This window comes from Sphaerodactylus townsendi, linkage group LG13 (genome assembly GCF_021028975.2).
Source record: "Sphaerodactylus townsendi isolate TG3544 linkage group LG13, MPM_Stown_v2.3, whole genome shotgun sequence".
NCBI lineage: Eukaryota > Metazoa > Chordata > Lepidosauria > Squamata > Sphaerodactylidae > Sphaerodactylus > Sphaerodactylus townsendi.
Genome location: NC_059437.1, coordinates 14450677 through 14478325, shown reverse-complemented (window position 1 = coordinate 14478325; position 27649 = coordinate 14450677). Strand labels below are relative to the sequence as shown.

Below are 27649 nucleotides of genomic sequence, written 5' to 3'. Positions count from 1 at the left end.
AGCTGATGTCCTAGAGCGGCGCCGCGCGAGATTACGCCTGCGCAAAGGGTTCGAGCCGCGCGTGCGCAGAGCGGACCGTTCCTCTCCCCCTTCCCCGGGCTGTAGGAACGGGAGCGCACCTGGGAACGGTCGGCGCTCGTAGCCGTCACATGGTCATGTTCCGGTGCCGCGTGGCTGCGAGGCTGGTGCGGGCGCTCGGCCCAAGGTCGCGGGGTCGGGCGGGGGCAGGTGAGAGGCAGTCTCAGGGGGTGGTCGTCCGTATCCTCCTTGCAAAACGGGGGTAGTGCGTTATGCATGGCATATTGCAAACAAGCAAATAAATCAGATTTTTGTGAGCACGTGAAAGCCTTATGCACTCGTTCACCGTGGTCATGTTTATCTGTCCCCAGCTGCAAACTTTTTGTCTGTTGCAAACTTGGCGTAAGTATATCTGCCGCTCTTGTGAAACCTCAAGAGCAGGATGACCTATTCTCTGAGGTCGACGTTTCAAAGAGTAAGATGCATTAAGTGTCACATATAGAAAGTTGGCCCTTGTTTGCTAGGAGGTATGTTGTTAGTCACTGTAAGTAACTCATGTAAAGATTATTCCCCCCAAATTATTAAGATCATCATTCACCCAAACCAGTTGGATAGGAAGCACAGTCTGCTGATTTCAGTGGAGCTCACTGCTTCAGTATCAAGTGCCCTTGGAGTCATAGGCCTTCTATAAGTTCTTTATATTGTCATGCCTTTTTGGAAAACTGAGCCAGGGTGGCATAGTTGGAAGAATGTCAGACTAGGACTGGGGATACCTGGGTTCAGTCTCCAAAGATCGCAGGGTGACCTTGGGCCAGTTGCTGTTTCTCAGTTTAACTTCCAGAATAAAAAGGGTGGAAAATTCTGTGAGGGAAAAAAAATAGGGAGAAAGGATCGCGTGCTTTACCTTGAGCTCCTAGGAGGAAGGGTAAGATTAAAATCTGATCAATAAAAGTAAAGGAAGTAAAATCGGATCAATAAAAAGTAAAGCTGTCACTTCTAATTAAATGCCAGAGCCAGAATATCCCAGAATTATTTTTACTCATGCCCTACTATGAAGTCTCTGTCTTTAGTCTTGTGAAGAGCATCTTTAAAAAAAAAATTCAGGTTGCAACTACAATCAGGGTGACGGCAGCAAGAAACTAAACTGAGATTTAAAAACTAGTGAGAGTAGAATTCAGAACATCTGGATTGGGAATTATCAAAGGACAGTATCATCAGTCTCTAAGATACTGGCTAACTAAATCAGCAAGTGGAGACCAACATTTGGAATGTTCATACATTAAACTAACTGGACAGTATAGAACCTGGGCTGTTGAACTCCTAAACTGATTTCTAAAATCACATTTAAGATTCATAGTAATGAATGAGAAGGACATGGATGGTTTTATCAAATTAAAATTATGCCTGTAAAACCCCCAACTTTACTGGAAAGTGCCCCAGTGATCTTAACACTGCTTCTAGGTGTATTTAGGATGGAAGGATTATTAACTACCTTTGCCTGTCAGTTTGGTTCCCAAGTCAAAGCTTGAAAATGCAGTTCTAGCAACAAAGGAACAAGTGGTAGAACTGCTGGAATTTGTCAGGTTTGGCTCTTTGCTTTTTTGCTCTACTAGCCCATCTTAGGCTGAGTTAGTTGAATTCAGATTCACTGATTTCCCTGGGCATCTGTATGCCTAAATCTGCATAGGGTAAGACTGTTGTGGAGAAATCTGCATAGGGTAAGAGTGTTGTAGAGAAACTGTAGATGAAAATGTGGGCATGTAGAATATTACTTATCTGTTGCTATGCCCTTGAGGGTGTTTAGACTTAGTTGATGAACAGGTTAATCAAACTACAGGGCTAATGGATGGTGATGAACAAAAGTTATCTGCTGATGAAAATCTGCCTGTTTTGAGACTTGAATGCAACGTCATGTTACAAGGTGTCTAGATCAAATTCTCTTTAGTAACATCAGCAGAGTTAAAGCTCAGATTTTTTGCTTTGATTTTAAGCAATATTGTCTATTTGTACATTCCCGATAGTATGCTCTAATTGTTGCATGATGCTTTCATAAACTTTCATGCAAGTGAAATAATCTGTGTTGAGCAGGCCTTATCTTTAACTAAGATCATGAATGTGGCATTGTCTTATGTGGAGCCTGCACAGTATAGACCAGGGGTCTTCAAACTATGGCCCTCCAGATGTTTATGGACTACAATTCCCATCAGCCCCTGCCAGCATGGCCAAGTGGTATGGCTCATGGGAATTGTAGTCTGTGAACATCTGGAGGGCCGTAGTTTGAAGACCCCTGGTATAGACTGTTGGACTGGGTCTAAGAATGCCTAGTTCAAATTCTTGTTCAGTCATGACCTTGGGCTAAATCTGTGTTACTCAGCTAAAGGTTATTTACAGCATTGTTGTGAGACTAAAACAGGAAGGCACTCATATGCTTCTTGGAACTCTTTAGAGTGAGGGCGCTATTAAAAATAAAAGTGTTTAAAAACTGGTCTCTGCTGTGATGGAATTCTTAATGTCAGTGTTCCTTTGCATTTTGAAATGGAGAGGAAAAGGTCAGCTTTTTAATGCTGACACTGATATGCCTTGATAACAAAGTTTTAGTGTCATTGGGCTCTCAGTTTCCCAATCTTGATGATTTATTTGATCCACTAATGTCTCTTAATTTAATTATTGACAATTTTCCCTCCCTAACAAATTGTGTTTTTAGACAGCTTGTTTCAGCGATGGAAAATCCCCTTAGAAGTGCAGCTGAGCAGACAAATGGCTAGTTCTGGTGTTCCTGGGGGCAAAGGCGATAATGCTGTCTTTGCCCTCCTGGTGGGCTTATCAACCTTAGGAGCAGGGGTCTATGTAAGTAGAAAGTTTTGATGGGGAGCAAAAGAGCAACATGTCGCCTGCTACATGATGGCTCTTCTTTAGTTTGTGCTTTTCTTGCATCTCATCTCTGCTTTTTTCTTCTTTTCCTCTCTGCGGAATCTCACAGGAATTCTAAAGCCCTAAGGAAGTGAACCTAGGAGTGGTTCACCGCTAACATCTTCTCCTCTTATTGTTTATTTTTCTGCCTCATTAGAGAAGTGCTTGGTGCATTTACAGAAATTACCTAGCACTAGGCCTGTTGCCTTGAGTTTGCATACAAATCAGCTCAGAGATATAGCTAAGTGGCACATGCATAGTGGGCACTGAGCATTGATGGACATGCAGGTTAACATATGTCATGTATGTCAACACAGGTGTGTTTAGCCTGAGTTGTCAGTTGTGGACCCTCTACAATTCAGACCTCCTTAGCAACAGCAGAGCCAATCACTTTGTTTCTTCTCCTGGGATACTGATACATGCCTAATTATTCTTGGGGACCTGTCATATGCAAATTCTTTAGGTGTTGGAGCTCACCTTCCCTTTTTAGTGTCTTAAAAAGAGAGTTGATCTGTTTAAATTCTACTTTAAAATTAATTCTAAACTAGCAGGTCCCATCAGGCAGATGGAAAAGTAAACCTCCCAAGAGTTTAACGTGCCTGAATCTGCAGGGAGCTCTGGTTCAGTTCATGCCATTGAATATAACTTCTAATCTCATTTTGCTGTCTTGGTTGAAGCTGCTATATTTCTGGGAGCGTGCCCTGTGCACAAGCAGACTTTTCAAAAATAGAAACGTATCCATGAGTCAGTGCTCCTTTCTGCCCATCAGGTTCTGATTCTGCATTGGTGTCATCATCTGGTCAGCTTTTGGAAAGATGTATTTATTAAAATGTTTCTGTTCCACACTGTGAAAAAGGAATATTCAAGACAGCTCTCACCTTCATGAAATACACAACATATGTAATAACCCCACGCCCCAAGAAACTTCTGAAAGTCTGAGCTTGCTGTCCCAGGAACAGTTTCCCTGGAGTAAGCCTCATGGACTAACATGGGAATTACCTCTGAGTAGATCTGCTTAAGGTTGCTCGTGGAGTGATCTTGTGTGTGTTGCTTATGTGTGGGATGACTGCCTGGGAACATGGCACTGGGAGTAAGCAATCAAACCAATAATCCATGAGCCTCAGGGTGGTACTAACTACCTTGACTGGCAGTTGATGCCATAGGTTAGAGTTCTGGCCTATGTCAGATCTTTTAAGTGGCAAAGCTTTAGGGTTAGAGCCTTTGTACATACAAATCATGGTCTGCAAGGGGAATTGGTGGGGTTGAGCTAAGTGATAATGTATCCTGTTAAAGACTTCAGGGATGTATTTATCATGATCTCCACAGAATGAGTTCCTTAATGCTGGCCTCATCATTAAAAGAATGTCGTCACCCAGTGGGTAGAGTGTTTGACTAGGATCCTGGGAGACCTGCGTTCAAATCTCTACTTCTGCCACGGAAGCTTGAGCTACCTCATAAGGTTGTCATTGTGTTGGAATGGAGGAGAAGAGAAAAGTGTTCTAAGCTGCTTTCAGTTCCACTTGGGAAGAAAAGCAGGGTAGAAACAAATATGCAAATGATGATGGCGTTGTGGTATCTGGTTGGAGATTGCAGAAAAAGTCACTGTTGTCTTGAATGGCAGGCAAAGACACTTAAAGCTATTTGTTCCTTTTGTGCCACACTGGCTGTTTTCCTCATAGTACTAAGAAAGAAGAGAGAAGAGTAGAAGATTTTTGAATTTATACCCACTTTCAATCCTGTAAGGAGACTCAAAGGGACTTACAAACTCATTTCCTTTCCTCTCCCCACAGTAGGCACCTAGTGAGATAGGTGGTACTGAGAGAGTTTTGAAAGAACTGTGACTAGCCCAAGGTCACCCAGCAGTCTTCACGTGTAGGAGCGAGGAAACAAATCCAGTTCACCAGATAATAGTCCATTGCACGTCTGGAGGAGTGTGGGATCAAACCCGGTTCTCCAGATTAGAGTCCACCTGGTCTTAACCACTATACCACACTGGTTCTCAAAAGAAAAATAATTAGTACTCTAAGCAAAATAGACCAAAGGAAATAAGGAAAAAAGTCGAACTGTTGGATCTGGGGTCAGGCAACTGCCTACCTAACATTCACATCTGCTGAGTACTAGACAAAGGATAGAATAATGTCTACTGAATACTTAATAAAATATAGAAAAATCATTTCAAAAGCTGTGTTCGCCTAACCGTGCCTATTTTATAGCTACGCAGGTAGAGGGTGCCTCAGCATCTGAACAGGGTTTCCTTTCTTAATGGAGAACAACAGATCTGGAATGAATAAAGAATAGAAGAAGTCTTCATTAGCTTAGTCATGTGGTTGAGTCTGGTAGAAGGGCTAGAGCAGGGGTGTCCAACTCTGGTGCTTCAGATGTTCATAGACTACAATTTCCATCAGCCCCTGCTAGCTTGGCTGAGGCCATGCCAGCAGGGGCTGATGGGAATTGTAGTCCATGACCACCTGAAGCACCAGAGTTGGACACCTCTGGGCTAGAGCATTGCGTAGGATTAGGACGATCCAGGTTCAAATACCCGCTCAGCCAAGAAGCTGAGTCAGTTGTTCGTTTTGGAGCCTCCCTACCTCACAGGGTTGCTATGAGGATAAAATGGCAAAGAACGAGATCTGCTGCCCGGAACTTCTTGGTGGAAGGGCAGAATAGAGAAATATGATATCTTCCCTCTTACAGCCAAGGCAGTTTTGACTGAAGAAGCTTAACTGACAAAGCCAGAAGCTTTGCTCAACCCAAGACCTGTATAATCTAGTGATTTAATTTTAATACCTGGCAATCTTTTTTTTTTCTTTTTCCTGTTTCTTCTTCTTTTCTCCCCTCGTCTGCCTGCAGTTTTGCAGTGTCCGCACCTCAGACTTCCTTCTAGATCACTATCGTCTTCAGGGGCTCCCGAGAAAGACGCCAGCAACCTTGTGTACCTCTTAATTGTGGGAGGAACAGTCACAGGGGCAAGCATTTATGTAAGATGCTTACTGTTGTGGTTGGTCGTGGGGCTGGTGGGGGCGTTATGTGCATGGCATAACCAAAGGCTGCTTTTTGTGTGTGTGCGCTGAGTGAATTAAAATCAGAGGATCCAGTCCTGTGGCAAACTGTCCTTCAAACTGATTTTGAAAGGGACGCTGTATAAGAATAAAGACACTGTAAAATGCTGTAGTGCTCCCCTCCCCAAGCTGATCCATTCACAAATGTCTCCATGTCTAAATTTGGGTTTCTAACTTCTGCTGTCCCTTCCAAAATGTAAATTGCAAAATATTATCTTCTGTAACATTTTGGAATATATGAAGCTGCCCTAAACTGTCTCATACCTTTGGTCCATCTTGTCCATAGCTGGCTAGCAGCGATCTTCTAAGACAGTGGTGGCGAACCTATGGCACGCATGCCAGAGGTGGCACTCAGAGCTCTCTCTGTGGGTACGCGCGCAGAGTTCGTCATGTGGGGGGTAGAAAATCACACAAACACACACAGATCTAGGCTGGCCTGGGCCACTGGGCATAACCCATTCAAAGTTTTGCATGGTTGCTTACCAAGCTTACTCCTGAGTAACGCGCCTTGGAGCCAACAGTTTTTTCTAAACTAAGAGCTCAGTATTCAGGTTAAATTGCCGTGTTGGCACTTTGTGATAAATAAGTGGGTTTTGGGTTGCAATTTGGGCACTCGGTCTCAAAAAGGTTCGCTATCAGTGTTCTAAGATCTCAAGGAGTTTGTGTTCCACCCTGCCTCCTGATATTCTTTTTAACTGGGGTGGAAGGGACGGAATCTGTGACTTGCTAAATGCAGAGTTCTCCCAATGAGGAATGCGCCCCTCCTTTCCTGGAATGTTTGATATCCATTCCCTTGTTCACTTGGGTTTGTTGGGACTTTGGAACCCAGGACCTTTGCCCTAAAAGTGAAAACACTGACCCTTGCCCACGAAGCCTGCTCTTCCGTTGCTAAGCAAACCTATACCCTCATTCCTCAAAGCAGTTCAGTAACCCAGAAGCAGAAGTTGAGGCAGCATCCCTATCATTCTAGCTGCCATAGCCTTTTCAGGTTTCCAGTAGACACTATGATCTGAGTGCGTGCCTCTGGTATTGTTGGATCCTTTGCATGAATCTTTGGCTTTTCCTTCCCTGAAGACCCAGCTTTTCGTTTGTGCCTGCCGGTGCTATCCTTTTCTCTGTCTGTTTTATTGCTTTGTGTCAAATTAAGGGTACATTGTTTGCAGACCTTTAGCATTTGCTACCAGTTGCTGTACTATTCCCCTTTCCCTCCTTCAGTCTTGCCTTCCCCCAAATCCTTGAGATTCTGCTTCAAGCTAGGAGATGCACTTTAATTCACCTGTAGTATAGAGTTGGAATTATTGATCTACTAAATTCCTTATTTTCCTCCTTGGGAGTTTCTCTGGATTGATTTTATTTCAGGTGGGGGAGGGGGCAGAGTCCAAAGCCAAATGTAGCCCACAGACAATCTTGAGCTACTCATGTAGCTAGAGTTTGTAAAGAATGTTTTCTCCGGCCTAGAAGTAGTTTTATGTGAAGTCACTTGAATAGTGCCTGACCAGTACGTTGCTGCTATAAGCCAGAATGCTGGCAGCGGCAAATCCCAAGCCCAAATCCATCATGGCTTCTTCCACATCATCTCTGGGTTAAGATTTATTTACAAACGTCTGCTGTCAAAGAATCGCTGGAGAGGAGAATAACCAGAAAATCCTCACGTGCAAAATCTCCCCCCTCCAAGATTCCTTAAGCTCCCGGGAGCTTCAACAGGCTGTTTTTGCTTCCATGGGCCCTTGGCTGCTGTCGTCCGTCCTTTCAGACGCATATTTAGTCCTCATTAGTTTGAATTGTTTAATTCTTTTTCATTCAATTTACAAAAGCCTGGGTTTTTTTTTTCTTGGAAACTTGGGAAGTCCCTTGACTACGTAGAGACCTCTAAGTTGTCTGTGGGTGGTCTGCTTTTTCTGTTTTTATAAATGGCACAGAGCTAGGCCAGTTTACCATTACAATTAGTGATGTCAGATATCTCTATGATGCTTTTCCTGCACTCAAAACTTGGTGGCCTACTGAACTGTTCGATAAATCTAAAAACAAGAATTAATAACATTCCACTGCAATGCAAAAATACAATCAGCACCTTTCAGGGGACCAAATCTGCCTGGACTGTCAGCAGTTGCCGGTGCCTGCTTTAGAGTTTTAGTAATTGCTAAAAGCCTTGGTTTGTTTTGGTAGCAGAGGTCCCTTGGAGGGGCAGATGGTTCTCCCTTTGCCTAGCTGCCAAATAGGACCCTTGTGATCCTTCTTCCAGTTCATGTCCAGGATCCCTGCATAAAGACATGGTCTCCTGTAGGGTCTTCTGTGCCTAGCTGTTGAAATGAAGCTGCTTTCCTTGAGTCTGCAAGAAGACAGAAGCCCTTTGGCTTACCTAATTAACAATATTTTAAGGAAAATCTTCATAAATGCCTAGGAAATTTTCCTGGGAATGCCTGGGAAAATTTCCAGAAATATTTCCTTAAAATATTGTTAATTAGGTGTACACTTTTTACGTACTAATTTTGATTATAAACTGTTACAGTTAACTGGATCCTCGTAGAATTACTGATTTACCTGGTGTTGAGTCCCCCCCCCCCCTTTATATTGATCACCAAATTGACACCTAAAGCGCACAATGAAGTTAGAAACTGAGCACACCCAGCAAATGGATGACAGATGTCCCCTTTTGACTCTGTAGCTTTATAGGACGCTGAAAGAAGACAAACAGCGTTACAATGAGCGGATTGCAACACTGAGTTCTGGCCACCAGGAAGAAGTGAAGCTACCAGCAGGTGAGAGTTTACCTGGCCCTGGGTGTCTCTTGCAAATTTTAGAATATTGGCTGTCATGTGGGGGGCCTGCAGACTATCTGCTCAAAGAAAGATATTGGTGGATGGTAAATTAACCAGGTGAGACCCATGATTCAAAGGAGATTTCCTGGCATGTAAGAATGAAAGGTGGGCTGGGGGCAGTTTTTCTGTAGCTGGATATGCCTGGCGGTTGGCTGTTTCCAGCATCCCCACTTAATTAGCATGTGGGTCAGATCTGTGGTGTGTGAAATATATTCTGTTTACCTGTGCTCAGGCATCTTGCCAAATCATTTCTTTTCTCTTTTCAGAAGCAGATGCTGCCTCCCAGAGCACAGCAGGTGAGTGGATGCTTAAAGATGAGCAGAAGTTGGTCCCTGATGTAGTTGAACGTAACAGATGCTCTGATGGAAGCTGATCAGTTGGTCTCCATTTTGGGTGATAGTTTATTTGTTATTTAGATTCATTCTCTGCCCTTTTCGACAGCCTCAGGGAGGGTTACAGTAAAAGCCATAATAAAGTCCCATACAGTATGAGAATAAAACCACTGTAAAGCCAATCCTAGAACCACAAAACATTCTAGAATAAAACTCCCACACGCAACCACCCCCAAACGTGGGAGGAGTGTACAGGACACCTCGAGCTCCCCCCGCTCCCCCTCCTAGCAGGGTGGGAATCAGCCAAATACTTGGGTGAAGCTCCCAGGAAAATACTGTACTTTTACCCCCTTGGAATGGTTGGCTGGGAAATGTTTTGATCCTGCAGTGAATGTCATTTCAGTTTTAAATCAGCTTTACCTAAGCAGTGGAAAAGGACTCTGTTGACTCTTGGTTTAATGCCAGGAAGCAAACACTTGATGTGGGGGGGAATCAATAAAACCCATTTCATGTGGTTAAAATGTCTTCGTATGTAGTAGATTGTGTGACAGAATGAAATGGATATGCCTGCTTCCTAGAAATGGTCCCCTAAAAAAAATTAATCACAGTTTTGAAACTGACTAATTTTACTGGTACTATAGCCATTTGTTGTATTACAGATTTGTTTTATGAATTTTTTTTGCCAAAAAAAGGTTAAACAGTAGAAACTTTTCTGCATCACTGCAATGAAGTGATCCAGAACAGCCTAAGAAACTGGCAGATTTGAGTATGCATCACAGTTACCTTCCTGTATATAGTGATTCTTGTCTCTCTTGAAGTCAGTGAATTTAGACTAGAGTAACTCTATGCAAGATTGCACTGTCTCCTTGCCATTCTTAAGCTTCAATTCTATAAACAATTCCCTGAGACTAAACCTCACTGAATAAAATGGAACTCAATTCCAGGTAGACCTGTTTGGGATTGTCAGACTCCTGCTCCTTCCATCTTTGTAGACTATCATTCTTCTCTAATGGTTTGCTGGGGAGGAGTCCCTCTTCAAACTTGCACGCATCTCAGGTTTTCTTCATAGGAAGTAATGATTCTTAGACATGGTGATGGTGCTCTTCCCACAGCGGCAAACGGCTTCTTGACAGCAACAGTTGCTCCTCGGATGTGAGATCGGCATGCGTTCCATTCTCTTTTCCTACCCCTGTGAAGATTTGCCCGTTTCTCGCTTTCCTGCCTGCTGGGCTCCTTGATTGAACAGTGGCTTAGACACAGTGGCCAGGTGTGATAAGAATTGGAACATTCGTAGGTGGTGTGGCAAACATGTCACTGACTCTCTGAAGCAGGATTCTTTCTGACGGTTCTATTCCAAATGCTGACCAAAATAAGGGGGAGGGGGAATACAGAAGAGGATCTTTGGGGAGAAGAAGGACTGCAGATCAGGAAGTCCCCCATTCATATTGGGCCTTTGGCATACAAGGTCCTAGACAAATTATCTCAGGCTTCCCTCCGTGGTACAACAACATGGACCTTGCAGGGCTGTTGTTAGCAAGAAAATGTATATGAAGCACTGGGAAAACATGAACGTGCTGTATAAATATGCAGTATTGTTGTAAGTTTCCCACTGCAGAGGAATGAAAACTGGTTAGTTCTTTTTCCCTACATGTGTTTGGAAGAAATTTTGACAGGCAGACTTCCCTTTCTACCCCTTTATCCATCTGTTGCAGCCCCTGAGGCAGAGGCCGCTGCTCGCCCGGAATGTCCGTCTCATGCTCCCTTCCTGCTGATTGGTGGAGGCACTGCTGCTTTTGCGGCTGCCAGGTCCATTCGGGCTCGGGATCCTGGTGCCAGGGTAAGCGATAGCAACAGCAAAGCGTCTGAATCCGTGTCGATGCCTGAATTTTTATCGAGGCTCTGAACTGACCCTTTCCTCCACCCTGCTTTCAAAGGTGCTGATTGTGTCTGAAGACCCCGAGCTTCCTTACATGCGGCCCCCACTTTCCAAGGAGCTCTGGTTTTCCGAAGACCCGGATGTCACGAAAACTCTGCGGTTCAAACAATGGAACGGCAAAGAGCGGAGGTTGGTTCCCTGCTCCTCCTTTGTACCAAAATGAGTATCAGTGGGGGTGGGCTGGAGGGGTTTGTCCAGATTATGTGTTGGGCAGGATTTGGTGCCATCTCTGCCCTTTGCTGGGGAAGACTTGGTCATCTAGCTTGAGCTTTCCCATCTGCTCATCCCCACTCCTTGACTGCTGATGCCTTTCGAAGGAGCTGCGATATGGAGGTGCTGCCATTTGTCTGGGGAGATCTTCTTAGTTGTTGTGTCATGGGTGATAATAGTATTTCAAGGGCCCCGTAGTGTGGAGCGGTAACTGCAGTACCGCAGTCAGAGCTCTGTTCACGACCCAAGTTTGATTCTGACTGAAGTCGGTTTCAAGTAGCCAGTTCAAGGTTGACTTAGTCTTCCATCCTTCCAAGGTCAGTGGAATGAATGGGGAAGACAATGGCAAACCACTCCCTAAACAGTCTGCCCAATAAAGGTCATGATGTGACATCACCCCATTTGTCAGTAATGGCCCAGTGCTTGCCCCTTTACCTTTTAAAATTGGATTCCATACTTGATAGCCACTGAGGGTGTTCCTTTGAACAGAAAGGCAGCATGTGAATAAATAAAATAAATCAATCTCAACTTGTGCTCGATGTTTGTCATTGAATGGAGTCGAACAGGAAGCCTGATCAAAAGGGCTCAGGATCAGAAAGGCCCTTTAGATTATCTAATGGATCTCTCTCTTAGTAACCATGTGAATTTTGATGTTTTACATTAGTTTTAAAACTCCCATGCCCCTTTGTGCATCAAAATGCAAAGGGTTCTGCAGGCAGCGTTACAAATCAGCAATGAGAACAGCATGAATGATCACACCTATGGCCTGTCTCACCAAAAGAACAAAACCAAAATTGTCACTTAATTCGCCGCATGCTGGACTGTCTTTCTTTTAGAATGCTCCATTTGGGGACCCAAATGGAGCATTCTAAAAGAAAGACGGTCCAGCATGTGGCGAATTAAGTGACAATTTTGGTTTTGTTCTTTTGGTGAGACAGAGTAACCATCTAGCACAGACTAAACCTAATCTGGAAGAGAAAAAGTTACAGCCCAGTGGCACTTTTAAGACCAACAAAGTTTTATTCTTGGTGTAAGCTTTTGTGCGCATAAACACTTCTTCAGGTACATGTGTGCATGCACACAGAAGTTTATGCCAAGAGTAAAACTCTGTTGGTCTTAAAGGTACCCAAACTTGACCCAAACTTTTTTCTGGTGCTTCAGACTAACACAGCTACACACCTGACCCTAACCCGTAAAAGCCAACTGTCCTAAACAGTAAGTATTTGTTCCAAAAGAGGAACTTTTTAACCAGCTTTCTAAAGATCATCATGGGGTAGTATTTCACCAAGAAGGTATCCTAGTAGGAAAAGGTGTTCTATTTCTGGCAGCCATCTGCTAGACTTTATACATCTAGAACACATCACCCTCCAACGGTATTAGAAGCCGGCAGAGATGCCTACCTCATGAGGCTGTTGTGAAGAGAAAATGGAGGAGAAAAGAAAAATGTAAACAGCATTGGACTGTCAGTGGGGAAAAATGCAGGGTATAAATGACGTAAATAAATACATAAATTTGGGAAGAAGCAGTTCTGAAGGAAAAAATGCTTTGACACTGGTGTCTCTTTTATCTTCTATCCCTTCCTCCAGTATATACTTTCAGCCACCTTCTTTTTACATACCTGCTCGTGATCTGCCTTACACAGAGAATGGAGGAGTGGCTGTCCTGTCTGGAAGGAAGGTAGGTGGAACTGAAGCCATATTTATTGCTGTGCTACTGTGGATCCTCCTCTGTTTTCTTGACCACCCACCAGGCAGTAAAGGGAGATTAGAAGATGACTGTGCCAGGGAGAGAGTCTTGGTTGTTGGATAAGAGATAGTAAGGATAAAAGTGGAGCGGGAATGGTGAAATTCGCAGAGTGCCAGTGGGTTGTCTTAAAAACTACGGGTTTCCTGCTTTCTCCTTCAGCGTAGTGTTGTGGTTAAGAGCAGGTGGATTCTAATCTGGAGAACCGGGTCTGATTCCCCACTTCTCCACCTGAGTGGCATAGGCTTATCTGGTGAACCAGATGTGTTTCCGCACTCCTACATTCCCACTGGGTGACCTTGGGCTAGTCACCTTTTTTCGGAACTTTCTCAGCCCCACTCATAAGGTGTCTGTTGTGGGAAGAGGAAGGGAAAGGAACTTGTAAGCCACCTTCAGTCTCCTTACAAGAGAGAAAGGTGGGGTATAAATCCAAACTCCTCCTCCTCCTTCTTCAATTTAACAAGCAAAAATATCTGTAATGGCACACATGCCCCAGTGTAGGCATAGTGATTGGAGAGTAGAATTATCGTCTCAGAGACCCAAGTTTGAACTCTCATACTGCCATGGAAGAGGAATGACCTTAGGCTGGTAACATGCTCTCAGCCTAATCTACCTCACAAGGATGTTGTGAGGGTAAAATGGAGAACTATGTAAGCAACTTTGGGTCCCCACTGAGGAGAAAACTGAGATAAAAATGAATATTTGGTTTTAAATTATTGAATGTGACTAACATAATGTTTTTAAATTGATAGAACAGGTTCCAAAATCAATCAGTCAATCAATCAATCAAAATAAAGAAGTAAATAAAATATGTCTTCTAGATACTGGCTCCCAAGAAATCTTCTATAAAATATTACATAGGAGGTATTGCCTTTGTGCATGATGACAAAAAATGTCAACAATAGTCTTAGTGTGTAATGAAAAAGGAAGCGGTACTTTTTCATTTCTCGTTGGCCTCTTTGTGCTTCCTCTGTATAGAAACTTGATATCCCCCTTTTCTGTTAATGACTGTTAGTAACCAAGGCGGCTAAAAGTAGCATAAAAACAATTAAAATGGTAAATCACCTTGATCAGAATTAAAAAATGTGAATAGCAAAATCACTCAGATCAAATTTAATCCCAATAAGTAATGTCTTAAAATATCACAGCATTAATGCTAGCATAGCTGTATAAAACACTAAGCTGTAAAACTGTCATGATATATAAAATTGTGGAAAGCCAGACCACCATAAAATGTCAAAACGGTAAACCATCAAAGCATAAAGGACACAATGATATCATCAGAGCATAAAAACCAAAAGGCTGCATAAACCTTGGCTGATCCTAGGCCAGTGTTTAGTTGTATTTGAAAAAATATGTTAACAGCTGCTCAGGATAATAGCATGTTATGACATTATAGGTCCAGTTAGGCAAACTATAAAAACCAATTAAAAAAGAAAACAGAGCTGTTTGGGCTTCTAGCTACAGAGCTTTTCTTAGTAAAGTGTTGGAAACTGAATTAGTAGAAGAGGAGGAGTTTGGATTTATACCCTACTTTTCTCTCCTGTAAGGAGACTCAAGATGTCTTACAAGCTCCTTTCCCTTCCTCTCCCCACAACAGACACCTTGTGAGGTAAGTGAGGCTGAGAGAGTTCCAAAAACTGTGACTAGCCCTAGGTCACCCAGCAGGAATGTAGGAGTGTGGAAATGCACCTGGTTCACCAGATAAGCCTCTGCCACTCAGTTGGAGGTAGAATCAAACCTGGTTCTCCAGATTAGAATCCACCTTCTCTTAACCACTATACCACACTGGAAGGTAACAACACTGGAAATCTAGATGCATTAACTGTGCATATTATTGTTTATAAAGCGGAGGAGAGGGAATACACTGTTGGGGAACTGTCCCTCTCCTCAGATTTTCCCTCCAGGAAACTGAGGGGCTAACACAGGACAGATTCCTAATTCTTCCTCCTGTCTTTAATTAACACTCAGTTACCTTTTGTGTTCTCTGACTACTCAGAGCATGCTCAATCCGCATTCAGATATTTGTTTTTGTCAGGGGTGGGTCTGTTTTTTAATTTAAAAGTATTTATGTTGATCTAGTATATGAGTGGCCCTGTTTTACTGCCATACATTTTTGAGGAGCCTGTTGACTAGCTGAAGGGATGATTCCTTTGTTTAAAGAGAGCTGTTCATGTTGGCAGCAGAGGATAGGACTTGCAATAATGAGTTTAAATTATGGGTGGAAAGGCTATCAGGGAAAAGGTTTTTAAAGTAAGAATTGTTCAGCAGTGGAATCTGCTGCCTAGGGCAGTGATGGCGAACCTTTGGCACTCCAGATGTTATAGACTACAATTCCCATTAGCCATGCTGGCAGGGGCTGGTGGGAATTGTAGTCCATAACATCTGGAGTGCCAAAGGTTCACCACCACGGGCCTAGGGAGATGGTGTGCTCCCCATCCCTGACAGTCTTCAAGCAGTGACTGGACGAACACTTGTAAGGTATGCTTTAGGCCAGGGGTCTGCAACCTGCGGATCTCCAGATGTCCATGGACAACATTTCCCATCAGCCCCTGCCAGCATGACCAATTGGCCATGCCGGCAGGGACTGATGGGATTTGTAGTCCATGAACATCTGGAGAGCCACAGGTTGCAGACCCCTGCTTTAGGCTGATCCTGCATTGAGCTTGTCTAGATGACCTGTGGCAGGGGTGGCCAACCTATGCTGCTCCAGATGTTCATGCAGTTCCCATCAACCCCTGCCAGGATGGCCAATTGCCCATGCTGGCAGGGACTGATGGGATTTGTAGCCCATGAACATCTGGAGAGCCACAGGTTGCAGACCCCTGCTTTAGGCTGATCCTGCATTGAGCTAGTCTAGATGGCCTGTGGCAGGGGTGGCCAACCTATGCTGCTCCAGATGTTCATGCAGTTCCCATCAACCCCTGCCAGGATGGCCAATTGCCCATGCTGGCAGGGACTGATGGGATTTGTAGCCCATGAACATCAGGAGCGCCTATGGCCTCTCCCAACTCTACGATTTTGAACTGGGCAGTGACCTAATGAACTGTCAAGGAGGAGATTTGGGCCATCAGTTCCTTTAATGTGATACTGAAGATGGTTCTTTAGCTCACATTTCTCGTTATTTTAATTAATAGATTTCTATCCCATTCTTTGGTTTAGGAGAGAAAACCCACCCAGTAGCTAGCAAAGTTTAGTGACAACAAGCCCATATAAGTTAATGTTTTAAAAGGATGAAGTCAGAAATAAAATAACAGGATTCCCCTTCCACACCCACATGGAGGAGGAGGCGTCAAAATTCAGCTACAGAACTAACAGTAGCAGATAGAGTACCCCAAAAGCGCTTGTGGCAAGTACTGCCTTGTAAACATTGGTAGGCAAAGGGTGTCATGCAGATTAAGGCCTTATCCTATGTAAATTTACAGGGGTAGCTGTCTCAGGCTCATTCCGCACATGCAGAATAATGCACTTTCAAACTGCTTTCAATGCTCTTTGAAGCTGTGTGGAATGGCAAAATCCACTTGCAAACAGTTGTGAAAGTGGTTTGAAAATGCATTATTTTGGTGTGCGGAAGGGACCTCAGAGACCCAGCGTGGCGTAGTGGTTAAGAGTAGGTGCACTCTCAGCTGGAGAACCGGATTTGATTCCTCGCTCTTCCACTTGAGCTGTGGTGGCTTACAGGAGAGAAAGGGGGGATATAAATCCAAACTCTTCTTCTCTTCTTCTTAATTGGATTGTAGCAAAATAAACCCAAAGTTCAGTAGCTCCTTAAAAACTAGCAGTATTTATTCCCATGGGAACTTCCGTGACCAACAGTTCATTTCTTCAGATGCGCATTAGAAGGAAATTATGTTTCTTATGTGCAAAATGACTCCCCAAAGCTCCCGCTGGTATAAATATTGGGTAGTATTTAAGGTGCCGCTGGACTCATTTTCCTATCTTCTGTAGCTACCAATAAAAGAAATGCAGCAATTAGCAATCAGAAGAGAAGTATTAGAGGAGAAAGTTTGACTCTTGTGACCAGTGTGGCTGTTACAAGTGGTAGATTTTGTTTAGCAAACAGCAGCCAAGAAACTGGCACGTTGACTTTTCGCCATGAAGTTCCTGTGTCATCTGTCTTAGAAGATGATACCACTTCAAAAGGGCACATGCTGATAACCCTTTAATGCTGCTCCCTCTCAAACTGGAAACGGTATTCCTGAGTGAAAATTGCCTTCAGGCCAAGGCCACAAGGAATGTCTCAGAACCCCCCCCCCCCCCCCGCAAGATGTGATCTTGTGGTTTGCCTTGCAGGTGGTCCACATGGATGTTCGGGGCAACGTAGTGAAACTCGATGATGGCACCCAAATCTCCTATGACAAGTGCTTAATCGCCACAGGTGAGGATGCGGGATTTTCTCTTCCCTCCGTTGATCAGGGAAGAGACTGGAGTTGTTCTCCAGCAGGCTTGCATGCTCAAGAATTCAGGTCTTCAGAATTTGATCTTGGAATCTAAATTGCATCTTCAGGTGGTTCCCCGAGGAATCTTCCTGTGATCGAGAGGGCGGGCAAAGAGGTGCTACGGAGAGTCACGCTGTTCCGAAAGGTAATCCTGACCTGGGTGGGAAGTCTTTCTGCGATGGCTGAGGGGTGGCATGCAAGGCAGGGGAGGGCCCCAGCATCTGGACATGGCCCACCCACCCTAGTGGAGGAAGGGGGAGGGGAGGGAGGGTGGCATGCAAGGGAAGGGGAGGGACAGAGGGGAGTGAGGGAGGGAGTGAGGGGCGGCATGCAAGGGAGGGGACCTTAGTGACCTTAGGCTGAGAGCATGTTACCAGCCTAAGGTCACTCCTCTTCCATGGCAGTATGAGAGTTCAAATAAGAGAATCCATTGCTCTGTTTAGCTTTAAAGTCCCCAGTTAAGATATCAGCCAGGTGCCATGGCTGATGAAGGCCTTTTGCAAATGTCGTATCGCAACCAGTACAAGAGGCAGCATGTCCCCTAGTTTGCTTTCCTACTCCTTGGCAGTTTTCTTTTACTGCTATTTTGTATGAAGCACAGTCAGCTGCTTGATACTTTTAAGAGGGAAAGAATCCTGAAGAGCTTGCAGTCTAAAGTTAGTTGGAGGTGCGGGCTAAAACAAGAACTCCTCTGCAGATGCCTCGAGACGGGGCATCGCTCCTGCTACTGAGCAAAGAGACCAAAACAAAAAACCTGGACCTCTTTCCCTTCTCCCTGCAGATCGATGACTTCCGCTCACTGGAGGAAATTTCCAGGGAAGTCAAGTCGATCACCATTATCGGCGGCGGTTTCCTGGGGAGCGAGCTGGCTTGCGCTTTGGGGCGGAAGGGTGAGTGTGACTGATGGATAGTTGAGGGTGGGAGGCCTGGGTTCCAATAGGTGCTCAGCCGTAAAGGTTAATGGGTAAATCAGTTCCGCTCTTTGCCTAACCTATGGTGGAGAGCAGCTATCACCGATAAACAAAGCCGGAATTGTAAAGTGCTCCGAATGCAGAGCAAGAAGCAAGGTGATCCTGAGTTGCTTTGGAGTGAGTTGCTTCATTATGGTGGCATGTTTCTCCAGGTTTTAAAACTTCTGCAATAAGGAGAATTTTGCAATCTGTAAATCATGCAAAAGGTGGATATTTGTGGCAAGGCGGGGGCTCAGGCCACTTAAAAACCTGACTGCCTGAACACTTATTCTGCCTCTGGCTATGAGATTTCACTCGCCTTCACACCGGCAAGCCTGTCTTTGCAGAAACTTGCTTTTGAAACATGCGAAAGCCACGGCAGTCAGCATTTGCAGTTCTGAGCTACATATGAAATTCCACACTTGTGTGGCATCAGCATTGAATACACAGAGCTCTGTCTGTAGCCCTGTTTTGTCAGTCCTCTGTCTAGCACAGGGGTAGGGAACCTGCGGCTCTCCAGATGTTCAGGAACTACAATTCCCATCAGCCTCTGTCAGCATGGCCAATTGGCCATGCTGGTAGGGGCTGATGGGAATTGTAGTTCCTGAACATCTGGAGAGCCGCAGGTTCCCTACCCCTGGTCTAGCAGCAGGATTCTTTCCCAGGTCTGTGCGTTACAACTTCAAGCTTGTGGAATATGTGCTTACTCTCTAAACTGAAATGTACCCTCTGCAAATGATGCCCCAGTGGGAAATAATCTCTTGCTTTTACGCCTGTGCATAGAGGAAGAAGACAAGTAACACCAGCACCTCTTCTTTGCATCTCTTTAGCCTTTGCTTACCCATCTTGGAGTGTAGACTTTTGTAATCCGGAAAAGTTGCTGGCAGCAGTGCCGTATTTAGATGAAGAGAGGCCCTGGGGCCTAGGCTATTCCACTTGCGAAGCTCTTCCCAATCCCCCACCTTCATGACTAGAAAAAGATGGAAGAGTGTTTTAAACGACACTGAGTAAAGCCAAGGATGATGACGGGTGTTTAAAATCCTGCAGTTCACAGTTTCTTCCCTAAAGGACGTGAGATGTTATTGTTAAATGCTGTAGTGATCAGGGGGAAAAGCATAAATAAAATGCATGCGTCTGTTGCAGTGTCTGTTGCACCTTGTCCAAAGACCCCCTAGATTTTGAGAGCCTGGCCTTTTGCCTATCAAGCCCGGAGGTAATTCCAACACTGGCTGGCAGACTGGCAACAAGCGAAAAGTTTTGTCATGCAACTAGGCCAATCATAATGGGGGCCTACCAGACTGATCCTTTTTCTGGTGTCAGAAAACCTTAACTGACTTCCATTTTGTTTTGTAGGCACAATTAAAAGGGTCTGTTTGTTTTGGCTCACATAGCTCCTAAGTGGCTTGGGATCAGGCCATCTAAAAGAGAGGTCCCTAACACGCTGCCCACTGCCCACCAAATGTTTTTTAAAAGGGGGGGGGGCTTTGCCCAGCAAGGTTCTGATTTTCCATTGGAGATTTGATTGGCTGTACTGATTTTAAAAATATTGCTTTGGCACCAGCTTCTGTAATAGCTCAAGGATTATCACTGCGTGACTGAAAGTAAGCTGTAGGAGCCATTTTATTGCTGGCTCCGCCTCTTGCGGCAGCTATGTTGGCAGCCATTTTGTGTCTGTGCCCATCACGCTATGTCAGAACTCCTAAGGGTGCCCTCAATCATAAAAAGGTTGGGTACCCTTAAACTAGAGAATGACAACCCTTGATCAACCTGCCCATTCACAGAGATACAGCTGAGGCCCTGTTCTGGGAACCTGACAGGTGACCCCTGGAGACAGGTGGCCTTCTCTGTCATGACAGCTGTCCTAAGTTTTGGTAAAGGGTCATGGAGCTATTAGTGGGTTTGAATGATGGTGGAGACTTTTCGTGTCAGTTGAACTGTGTCAGTTAAGGCAAGATCTCAAGCAGATGAACTCTGCATGTCTGGAAAAGCACTTTGGGAAGCTTGGACTTCACAACCCTGGCTCAGCCACCTTCCTTGTGTGCTGCTGCATGCCAGAATTCTGGGACAACCGAGCAGAGAATGGATGATGATCAGTAGGAAGTTTGTTTGGCCTGGGTGAAAACCTCTCTTAGGCATTGAGAAGGCCTCGCTTAACATACAACAATCCGTGGATCAGTTTGTTCAGCTTGGCTGTAGCTGGCCTCATCCCTCCCCCCAGCTTGGCCAATACCATAAGCTCTTGGGTTTCCTTTTCAGCACAGTCAAAGGGTCTGGAGGTGATCCAGATGTTCCCGGAGAACGGCAACATGGGCAAAGTCCTTCCTGAATACCTGAGCAACTGGACCACGAATAAAGTTATCCACGGTAAAGTCTTTCTCTGCCTTCTGCTGCTCAAAGGCATTGAGCATCTCTTTGTACATCAGCCTGGGGCCCAGCTGATGCTTCCTCATCCTTTCCACTGAATGTCTTCACCAGTATGCATCTGTCTGTTTTGTGGCCATTGTGCAACAGGAAGCACAAATCTATGATTCGGTCCCTGAGAGTGCCTGAGAATACTGCTAATTCTTCAAATTCTAGTAACCTCCTTCCTGGTCACCAGCATGTTCTAAAGTTGCTCCTGAAAAACTGGGGAGCAAATTTTTTTAAAAATACATTTTTAAAAAATAAGAGTCCTTAAAACAGGAACCGTCTAAGAGGCATTCCTGAGTCTGCCACGCATGAAGTAATGCCTCTTCCAAGATGGTTCCTGCTGGAATTTGCATGCACGTCTTGTCTTCTAAAACTCTGCCTCTTTTCCCTTTAGAAATACTGAAAAATGGATACGGATTTAGTCGATTAACAATGGGCCTCTTGAATTGGGTCCCAGCCTTTTGTCTGAAGTATTTTCCCAGCTGCTGCTTGTTCAGTTCAAAGCCACTGCTGAGCATCAGCATCGTGTCTTCTACTGGAGATGTGACCCAAGTGGCCAGTCTTTTATATGCTGGCTCCACATTGAACCTCCTGCCTACCTGGATGACGTGCACAGACACAGTCCTCTCCGGCTGGTCTGCCAAATCTGTCTCTCCACTGGCTGTTGGCTTCCTGGTCATAACCACCATGGTTTCTTCCAGTCTACATCCACACACTTATTTGCAGGCACATTCAGCGTTAGGAGACATGGTAGGCAGTCTACAGGTCCCACCAAACTCTGAGATGTAGGGCGCGTGAGTGTGTGTATGAGAGAGAATGGGAGAGGGAGAGATGACCGACGTGCAGCACACATCAACGGTCTGGGACTGGAAGTGAGTCTGTTTGCCCTGTAGCTTTGGTCTCCTGTGGGGAGCTGGACTGTAGGTCATCTTTCCTGCATCCATTTCTCAAATGGCGGTGCTGTTTTCATGCGCAAGAAGCTTTTCAAATGCAGTCAGCCAAATGGATCTGCAGGAATCCAGCCTGTGGTTGCGATTGTAATGTCTGCTCCCACTTAGTGTGCAATCTTTGTGTCATTTGCCCTGTGGCACAGAGGGGTGAGCTGTAGGGGAAGGCAGTGGCAAACCACCCCATAAACATAGTCTGCTTAGTAAACCTTGTTGATGCTTATTATTTCATTGTATTGGTGTTGTGGGAGCCTGGTTAAAAGGGTTTTGTTCTGTATACCTGTGGTTGGTATTTTCAGATTGAGAGGGACAGCAAGTGGAGTATATATACTGTGAGATCAAATATATATACTCCACTTGCTTTCCATTCCTACTCTCAGATCCTCTGAAGATGCCAGCCACAGATGCAGGCGAAACGTCAGGAGAGAATGCTGCTAGAACACGGCCATACAGCCCGGAAACCACACAGCACCCCAGTGATTCCGGCCGTGAAAGCCTTCGACAATACATTACTGCATGGGTCACTAATGCTTGCACAGAGGACTCCCTTTGCCTTTTTGCGACCAAGACAGTGACCCACTGGCCCAGTCTGTAGGGATACTGTGCTTTCCGGCCTCGGTGCTTTTCTCTGGGCTGCAGATTTATTCTGTGTTTTCCTTTCAGAGGGGGTGAACGTGATGCCCAATGCAGTTGTGAAGTCAGTGTCTGTCTCTGAAAACCGGCTGCTAATAAAACTGAAGGATGGAAGGAAAGTGAGTAAGGCAGCATGAAAGAGGGGTCCCTTCTCTCTTGCCAGGTGTGAGCAGTGAGAAGCAAGGAGCTAATCTGTTTTTGCACGCGTGTGCGTTCTCTCCTGCTCAGGTGGAGACGGATCACATTGTGGCGGCTGTAGGTCTGGAGCCCAACACGGAGTTGGCAAAGTCCGCGGCCTTGGAGGTAGACTCGGACTTCGGGGGCTTCAGGGTTAACGCAGAGCTGCAGGCCCGTTCCAATATCTGGGTGGTAAGTAGTGATGGAGCAGCATCTTTCTCGCTTCAGCTGAATTGCTGAAAACGAGATAGGTGGGTGGTGAAGGAAACAAGAGCAGCAGCCTTCAGATTAGAAACCTTGCGAGTGGGATTCGGCTGTCCCCTCACTCTTGGAATCCAGTTGCACATGAAAGATTCTGTAAGTAGGTTTTAATCCTCATGGGTAGGGGTCTTCAAACTTGGCTCTCCAGATGTTCATGGACTACAATTCCCATGCTGGCAGGGGCTGGTGGGAATTGTAGTCCGTGAACATCTGGAGAGCCAAGGTTGCAGACCTCTGCTCATGGGAAGCTCACAGCTACCTATTGGTGAGAAAACAGAACTGGTGTGTGACAGTAGATTTTGAATAGACATGGATGGGCGGGGCAGCATCATTCTACCTGATTTTTGTCCTCCTTCAAAGCCCGTTTCACGTTTTGCTTCTGTGCCACTATGACGTGGTGCTGCTCAACCGTTACAAGGATCAAATCTTACTTCCCTCAGTTGGGGATCGAAAGTGCCAAAATTTGAAGCTGCACCAAGACGCTGAGAACACTTTTATCTGTAGCATTTGTTCATTAATTTGGCCTTTCCTGCCTGGGTCTTTCTGTGGTTTCTTTTAAGGCGGGGGATGCTGCCTGCTTCTATGACATCAAGCTGGGCAGGCGACGTGTGGAGCACCATGACCATGCCGTCGTGAGTGGAAGGCTTGCAGGAGAGAATATGACCGGGGCGGCAAAGCCATATTGGCACCAGTCTATGTTCTGGTAAGGTGGAATGGCTTGTTTTTGACTTCCCTCCACAGCCAACTGTAGTGCAAGTTATTGCAAGGTCCCTGTATAGCAACCACACTTAAAAGAGCAAAGGGGTGGAGAGACCTGTTCTTCCTCTCCAGAGCTAGTCTCTTCCCAGAATACCAAATCAGACATCTTTCATCAGCTCCTGGCTGTACTGTGAGAGCGTTTCCTACACAGAAGAGTTGCATGTATTCTACAAAGCTGGTGTTTGACACAGAATGGGTCATCCATTTGAAATAGCTTAGATTGGATTTTACTTAAAACAAAAAGAATTTGCCTAGTCCTTATGGTTGGGGCACACACACCATCCACAAGTCATAGGTGTCAAACTCGCGACCCTCCAGATGTTATGGACTACAGTTCCCATCACCCCCTGCAAGCGTTATGCTGACAGGGGATGATGGGAACTGTAGTCCATAACATCTGGAGGGCGCAAGTTGTGTGACATCTGTGCACTAGATAATTGATCCAGTAAGTACTCTGCACTCTTGGGTAAGTGCTCTGATGCCAGGGAGGAGGATGTTCAGTGAGAAGAGGTTTCTAGGTTCTGCAGAAGTCTTTGCCTCTTTGACAGATAGATGTAGAACAAACAAGGTTGCCTCCTGATTAATGACCCTGGCCACTGTAATCCATGCAACGGTCACCTCCAGGCTAGACTATTGCAACTCGCTCTACGCTGGCCTTCCCTTGCGGCTGATCCGGAAATTGAAACTGGTCCAGCATGCGGCGGCTTGTTTGCTCACGGGAGGTGCCTTTAGAGACCACATCACGCCCGTGTTGCATCGCCTGCATTGGCTTCCAGTTGAGTTCCGGATTGTCTTCAAGGTATTGGTGTTAACCTTTAAGGCCTCCTATGCTGTCTGGGACCTTCAGATCTGAGAGACCGTCTGGCCCCATACGTCCCACGTCGGTCTCTGCGTTCAGCAGAGGCCAACCTGCTCGTGATCCCAGCCCCCTCTATGATGCGGCTGGCCTCCACTAGGGCCAGGGCTTTTACGGCCCTGGCCCCTGCCTGGTGGAATGCTCTTCCTCCAGCTGTCCGATCTCCAAGTGGGACCTTAACGAAGTTCCAGAGGGCCTGTAAGACCGAAGTTATTCCGCCGGGCTTTTGGAGAGTCCAGCCGCTGATAGGGTGCCCAGAAACAACTAAAACCTGCTCCTCCCTTATGTAGAGATTTAATAGCTGGAGGCCATCTTATTTTAATTGATATAACCGAATGCTGCTTTTAAATTGTTTTAATTTTCAACATATCCACTGTTTTATTTAATGTTGTAAACCGCCCTGAGCCCTTCGGGGGAGGGCGGTATAAAAGTGGAATAATAAATAAATAAATAAATAAAATTGATCGATGTATCTACCTGTATGAATTTGGTATGAATGAAAGGTACAGAACAAACTTTGTTTTTGCAAAGTGATGCCAGTGTGTCATGGCAACACACCATTGAAGAGGCATTCCAGTTTCCAAGAGGGAGAATGGGCAGTGCCTCTTCCAAAATGGTGTCCATGGTGTTTGAAGAAGAAGAAGAGTTTGGATTTATATCCCCCCTTTCTCTCCTGTAGGAGACTCAAAGGGGCTGACAATCTCCTTGCCCTTCCCCCCTCACAACAAACACCCTGTGAGGTAGGTGGGGCTGAGAGAGCTCCGAGAAGCGGTGACTAGCCCAAGGTCACCCAGCTGGCGGGTGTGGGAGTGCACAGGCTAATCTGAATTCCCCAGATAAGCCTCCACAGCTCAGGCGGCAGAGCAGAGAATCAAACCCGGTTCCTCCAGATTAGATACACGAGGTCATAACCTCCTACACCACGTTTGAGAGTCCTTAGAAGGAAAACTGATTGGTTTTCATTTGAAATATGTCCTATCCATTTTATCATCTCTTGGTTCTGTGAAAAGTTTTTTAGTGGCTTAATAAATGTTAATAAGAATTAATAGTGCAAAACACAGGTGGACTGTAGAATTCATTAGTGCTGGGCTACAACTCTTCATTATCTGAAATCTTACTCAAAAAATAACTCCTTGGGCCGAAAAAGCATTCCTGGGTCAAAATGTCTTTGGGGGTCGGTGTCCTACATTCATCTGTAAAGAGAAACGAACTGTTACTGGATTTCTGAACGAACAGTCCCTGCTGTTTGGCTTCTTTTTAGGAGTGATCTGGGCCCAGATGTAGGCTATGAGGCTATCGGTCTTGTAGACAGCAGCTTGCCCACTGTAGGAGTATTTGCTAAAGCAACAGCAAAGGACACCCCAAAATCTGCCACAGAGGAGTCAGGTAAGGTTTTAATCCATCACTGCAGAAGGATTCTTGGCAGTCAGTTTTGTGGTGATGATGTTGGGGTGCATAGCTAGGCCTTGAGAAGACATGCCACCCGTTTCCTCCAAACAGGTTTGATTTCTCAGCACCGCATCTTCAGGCAGTGTTAAAGATAGCTAGCATGTTTCAGGGTGAGAGATGTAAGCAGATTCTGTGTGACGCTTGTACCAAGGAACGCATGCGTGCTTCACACCTAACCGTGGTTTAAGAAAGCATGGAGTTGCCACGTTTGAATTGACAAAGTGTGGACACCAGAAAACAAAGCCTCAAAGAGGGTTTGCGTAGTAATGGCAATATGGCACAACACTTGATTTGGCAAACCTGAGCTGCTGCTGATATCTTGCCTCCGGGGAGCTTCTTCATTGTGGAGAGGAACTTAGCCTGAGAGCATGGAAAATGTAGCTAAGACTGGCAAGCAGCTAGAAACTCTGGTTTGCTGGTTGGATTTCTCAGCTTTCAAACATACTAGTCGTGTGGTTGTTGTGGGTTTTCCGGGCTGTGTGGCCACACTGTGCCCAGTCCTGTGTAACAGACTTCTCTCTGTGATGCACCTCTGAAGATGCCAGCCACAGATACAGGCAAAACGTTAGGAACAAGATCTACCAGACCTCGGCCACACAGCCCAGAAAACCCACACCCGCCAGTTGAATCTGGCCACGAAAGCCTTTGACAATACATACTAGTCATGCATTCAACTAGGATTAAATGCAGACAGTGTCACTTCTAGGGTGGTCAGCTCCAAGTTGAAAACAATGTGTAGATTTGGGGGGCGGAGCCTTAGGAGGGCAGGGTTTGGAGAGGGGAGGAACTTTAAAAGGCTATGTTGTGGTAGAGCCCACCTTCCATAGCAGCCATTTTCTCCAGGTGAACTGCTCTGTCACCTGGAGCTCAGTTGTAATAGCGGGAGACCTCCAGCCGTCCCCTGGAGAAGAGCAACCTTGGCTCATTGCAGTGCCCGAACTGAGCTTGTGTTAACGCTTGCCCTAGGAACTGGAATCCGCTCCGAAAGCGAAACCGAGACTGAAGCTGTGGAGCTCAAGGTCTCGGCCGCCTCCTCTTCCAGCCCGCAGGTGCCGCAGCAGGGAGAGGATTATGGCAAAGGAGTTGTTTTCTACCTCAGGGATAAAGTGGTGGTGGGCATCGTGCTATGGAACATCTTCAACAGGATGCCGATCGCTCGAAAGGTCTGTGTGTGTGCGTGTGTTGGGGGAGGAAATGGGTCTTGCTGCCAGCCGTTGCAGTGGGTGTGTGCAAGTCCCCGGTGGCAGCCAGTGGAAAGGGAGCAGTCAGTGGAAGCCACTTCAGACTCAAGTTGTTTGCTTTCTGTCTCTCAGATCATTAAAGATGGGGAAGAGCACACCGACCTCAATGAAGTTGCCAAGCTCTTTAACATCCACGAGGAGTGAATGCTGCGGGCAACTTCTGCCCCCAGGCAAGGATGCAGTTGGAAACAGCAGAGAGAAGGAAGGGAGGGTGGGTGGGCATCTGCTGCAGGCAGTGTCAGCATTTTTAGCTGCATGCCTCCTCCCCCCCACCCCATATATGAACACGCGTAAATATTTGCAGTGGCCCAAAGTTCTCTTTGCACCACAAATAAAGCCCGATTAACATTCTAAGTGAAACCGAGATCTGTAAGAACTGGTCCGAAGCCTTCCTTTACATTGGATGTCGGCAGCGTGAGGGGTGGGGAGGGCAGCTGCGTGTTCCGGGAGTGAAACGCTGAAAGGCTACGCTGCCCCAGCCCCTCTACTCGCTGCCATGTA

General features: G+C 45.7%; 1 protein-coding gene across 2 annotated transcripts; it reads left to right on the top strand.

The window, feature by feature from the left end:
• Positions 1–55: 55 nt before the first annotated feature.
• Positions 56–27512, top strand: AIFM1 (apoptosis inducing factor mitochondria associated 1). 2 transcript variants are annotated; one of them, XM_048515001.1, is made up of 17 exons: positions 56–228; positions 5779–5906; positions 8653–8746; positions 9073–9102; positions 10851–10975; positions 11073–11203; positions 12871–12961; positions 17321–17405; positions 17535–17611; positions 18248–18356; positions 20673–20780; positions 22436–22524; positions 22634–22774; positions 23404–23546; positions 25720–25844; positions 26874–27070; positions 27221–27512. In XM_048515001.1, the coding sequence occupies exons 1-17, from the start codon at positions 150–152 to the stop codon at positions 27290–27292; spliced, it is 1824 nt and encodes a 607-aa protein (XP_048370958.1). In that variant the 5' UTR covers positions 56–149; the 3' UTR covers positions 27293–27512. The 2 variants fall into 2 exon arrangements, with proteins under 2 accessions (XP_048370958.1, XP_048370957.1); XM_048515000.1 differs by lacking the exon at positions 5779–5906 and adding an exon at positions 2723–2865.
• Positions 27513–27649: the final 137 nt, after the last annotated feature.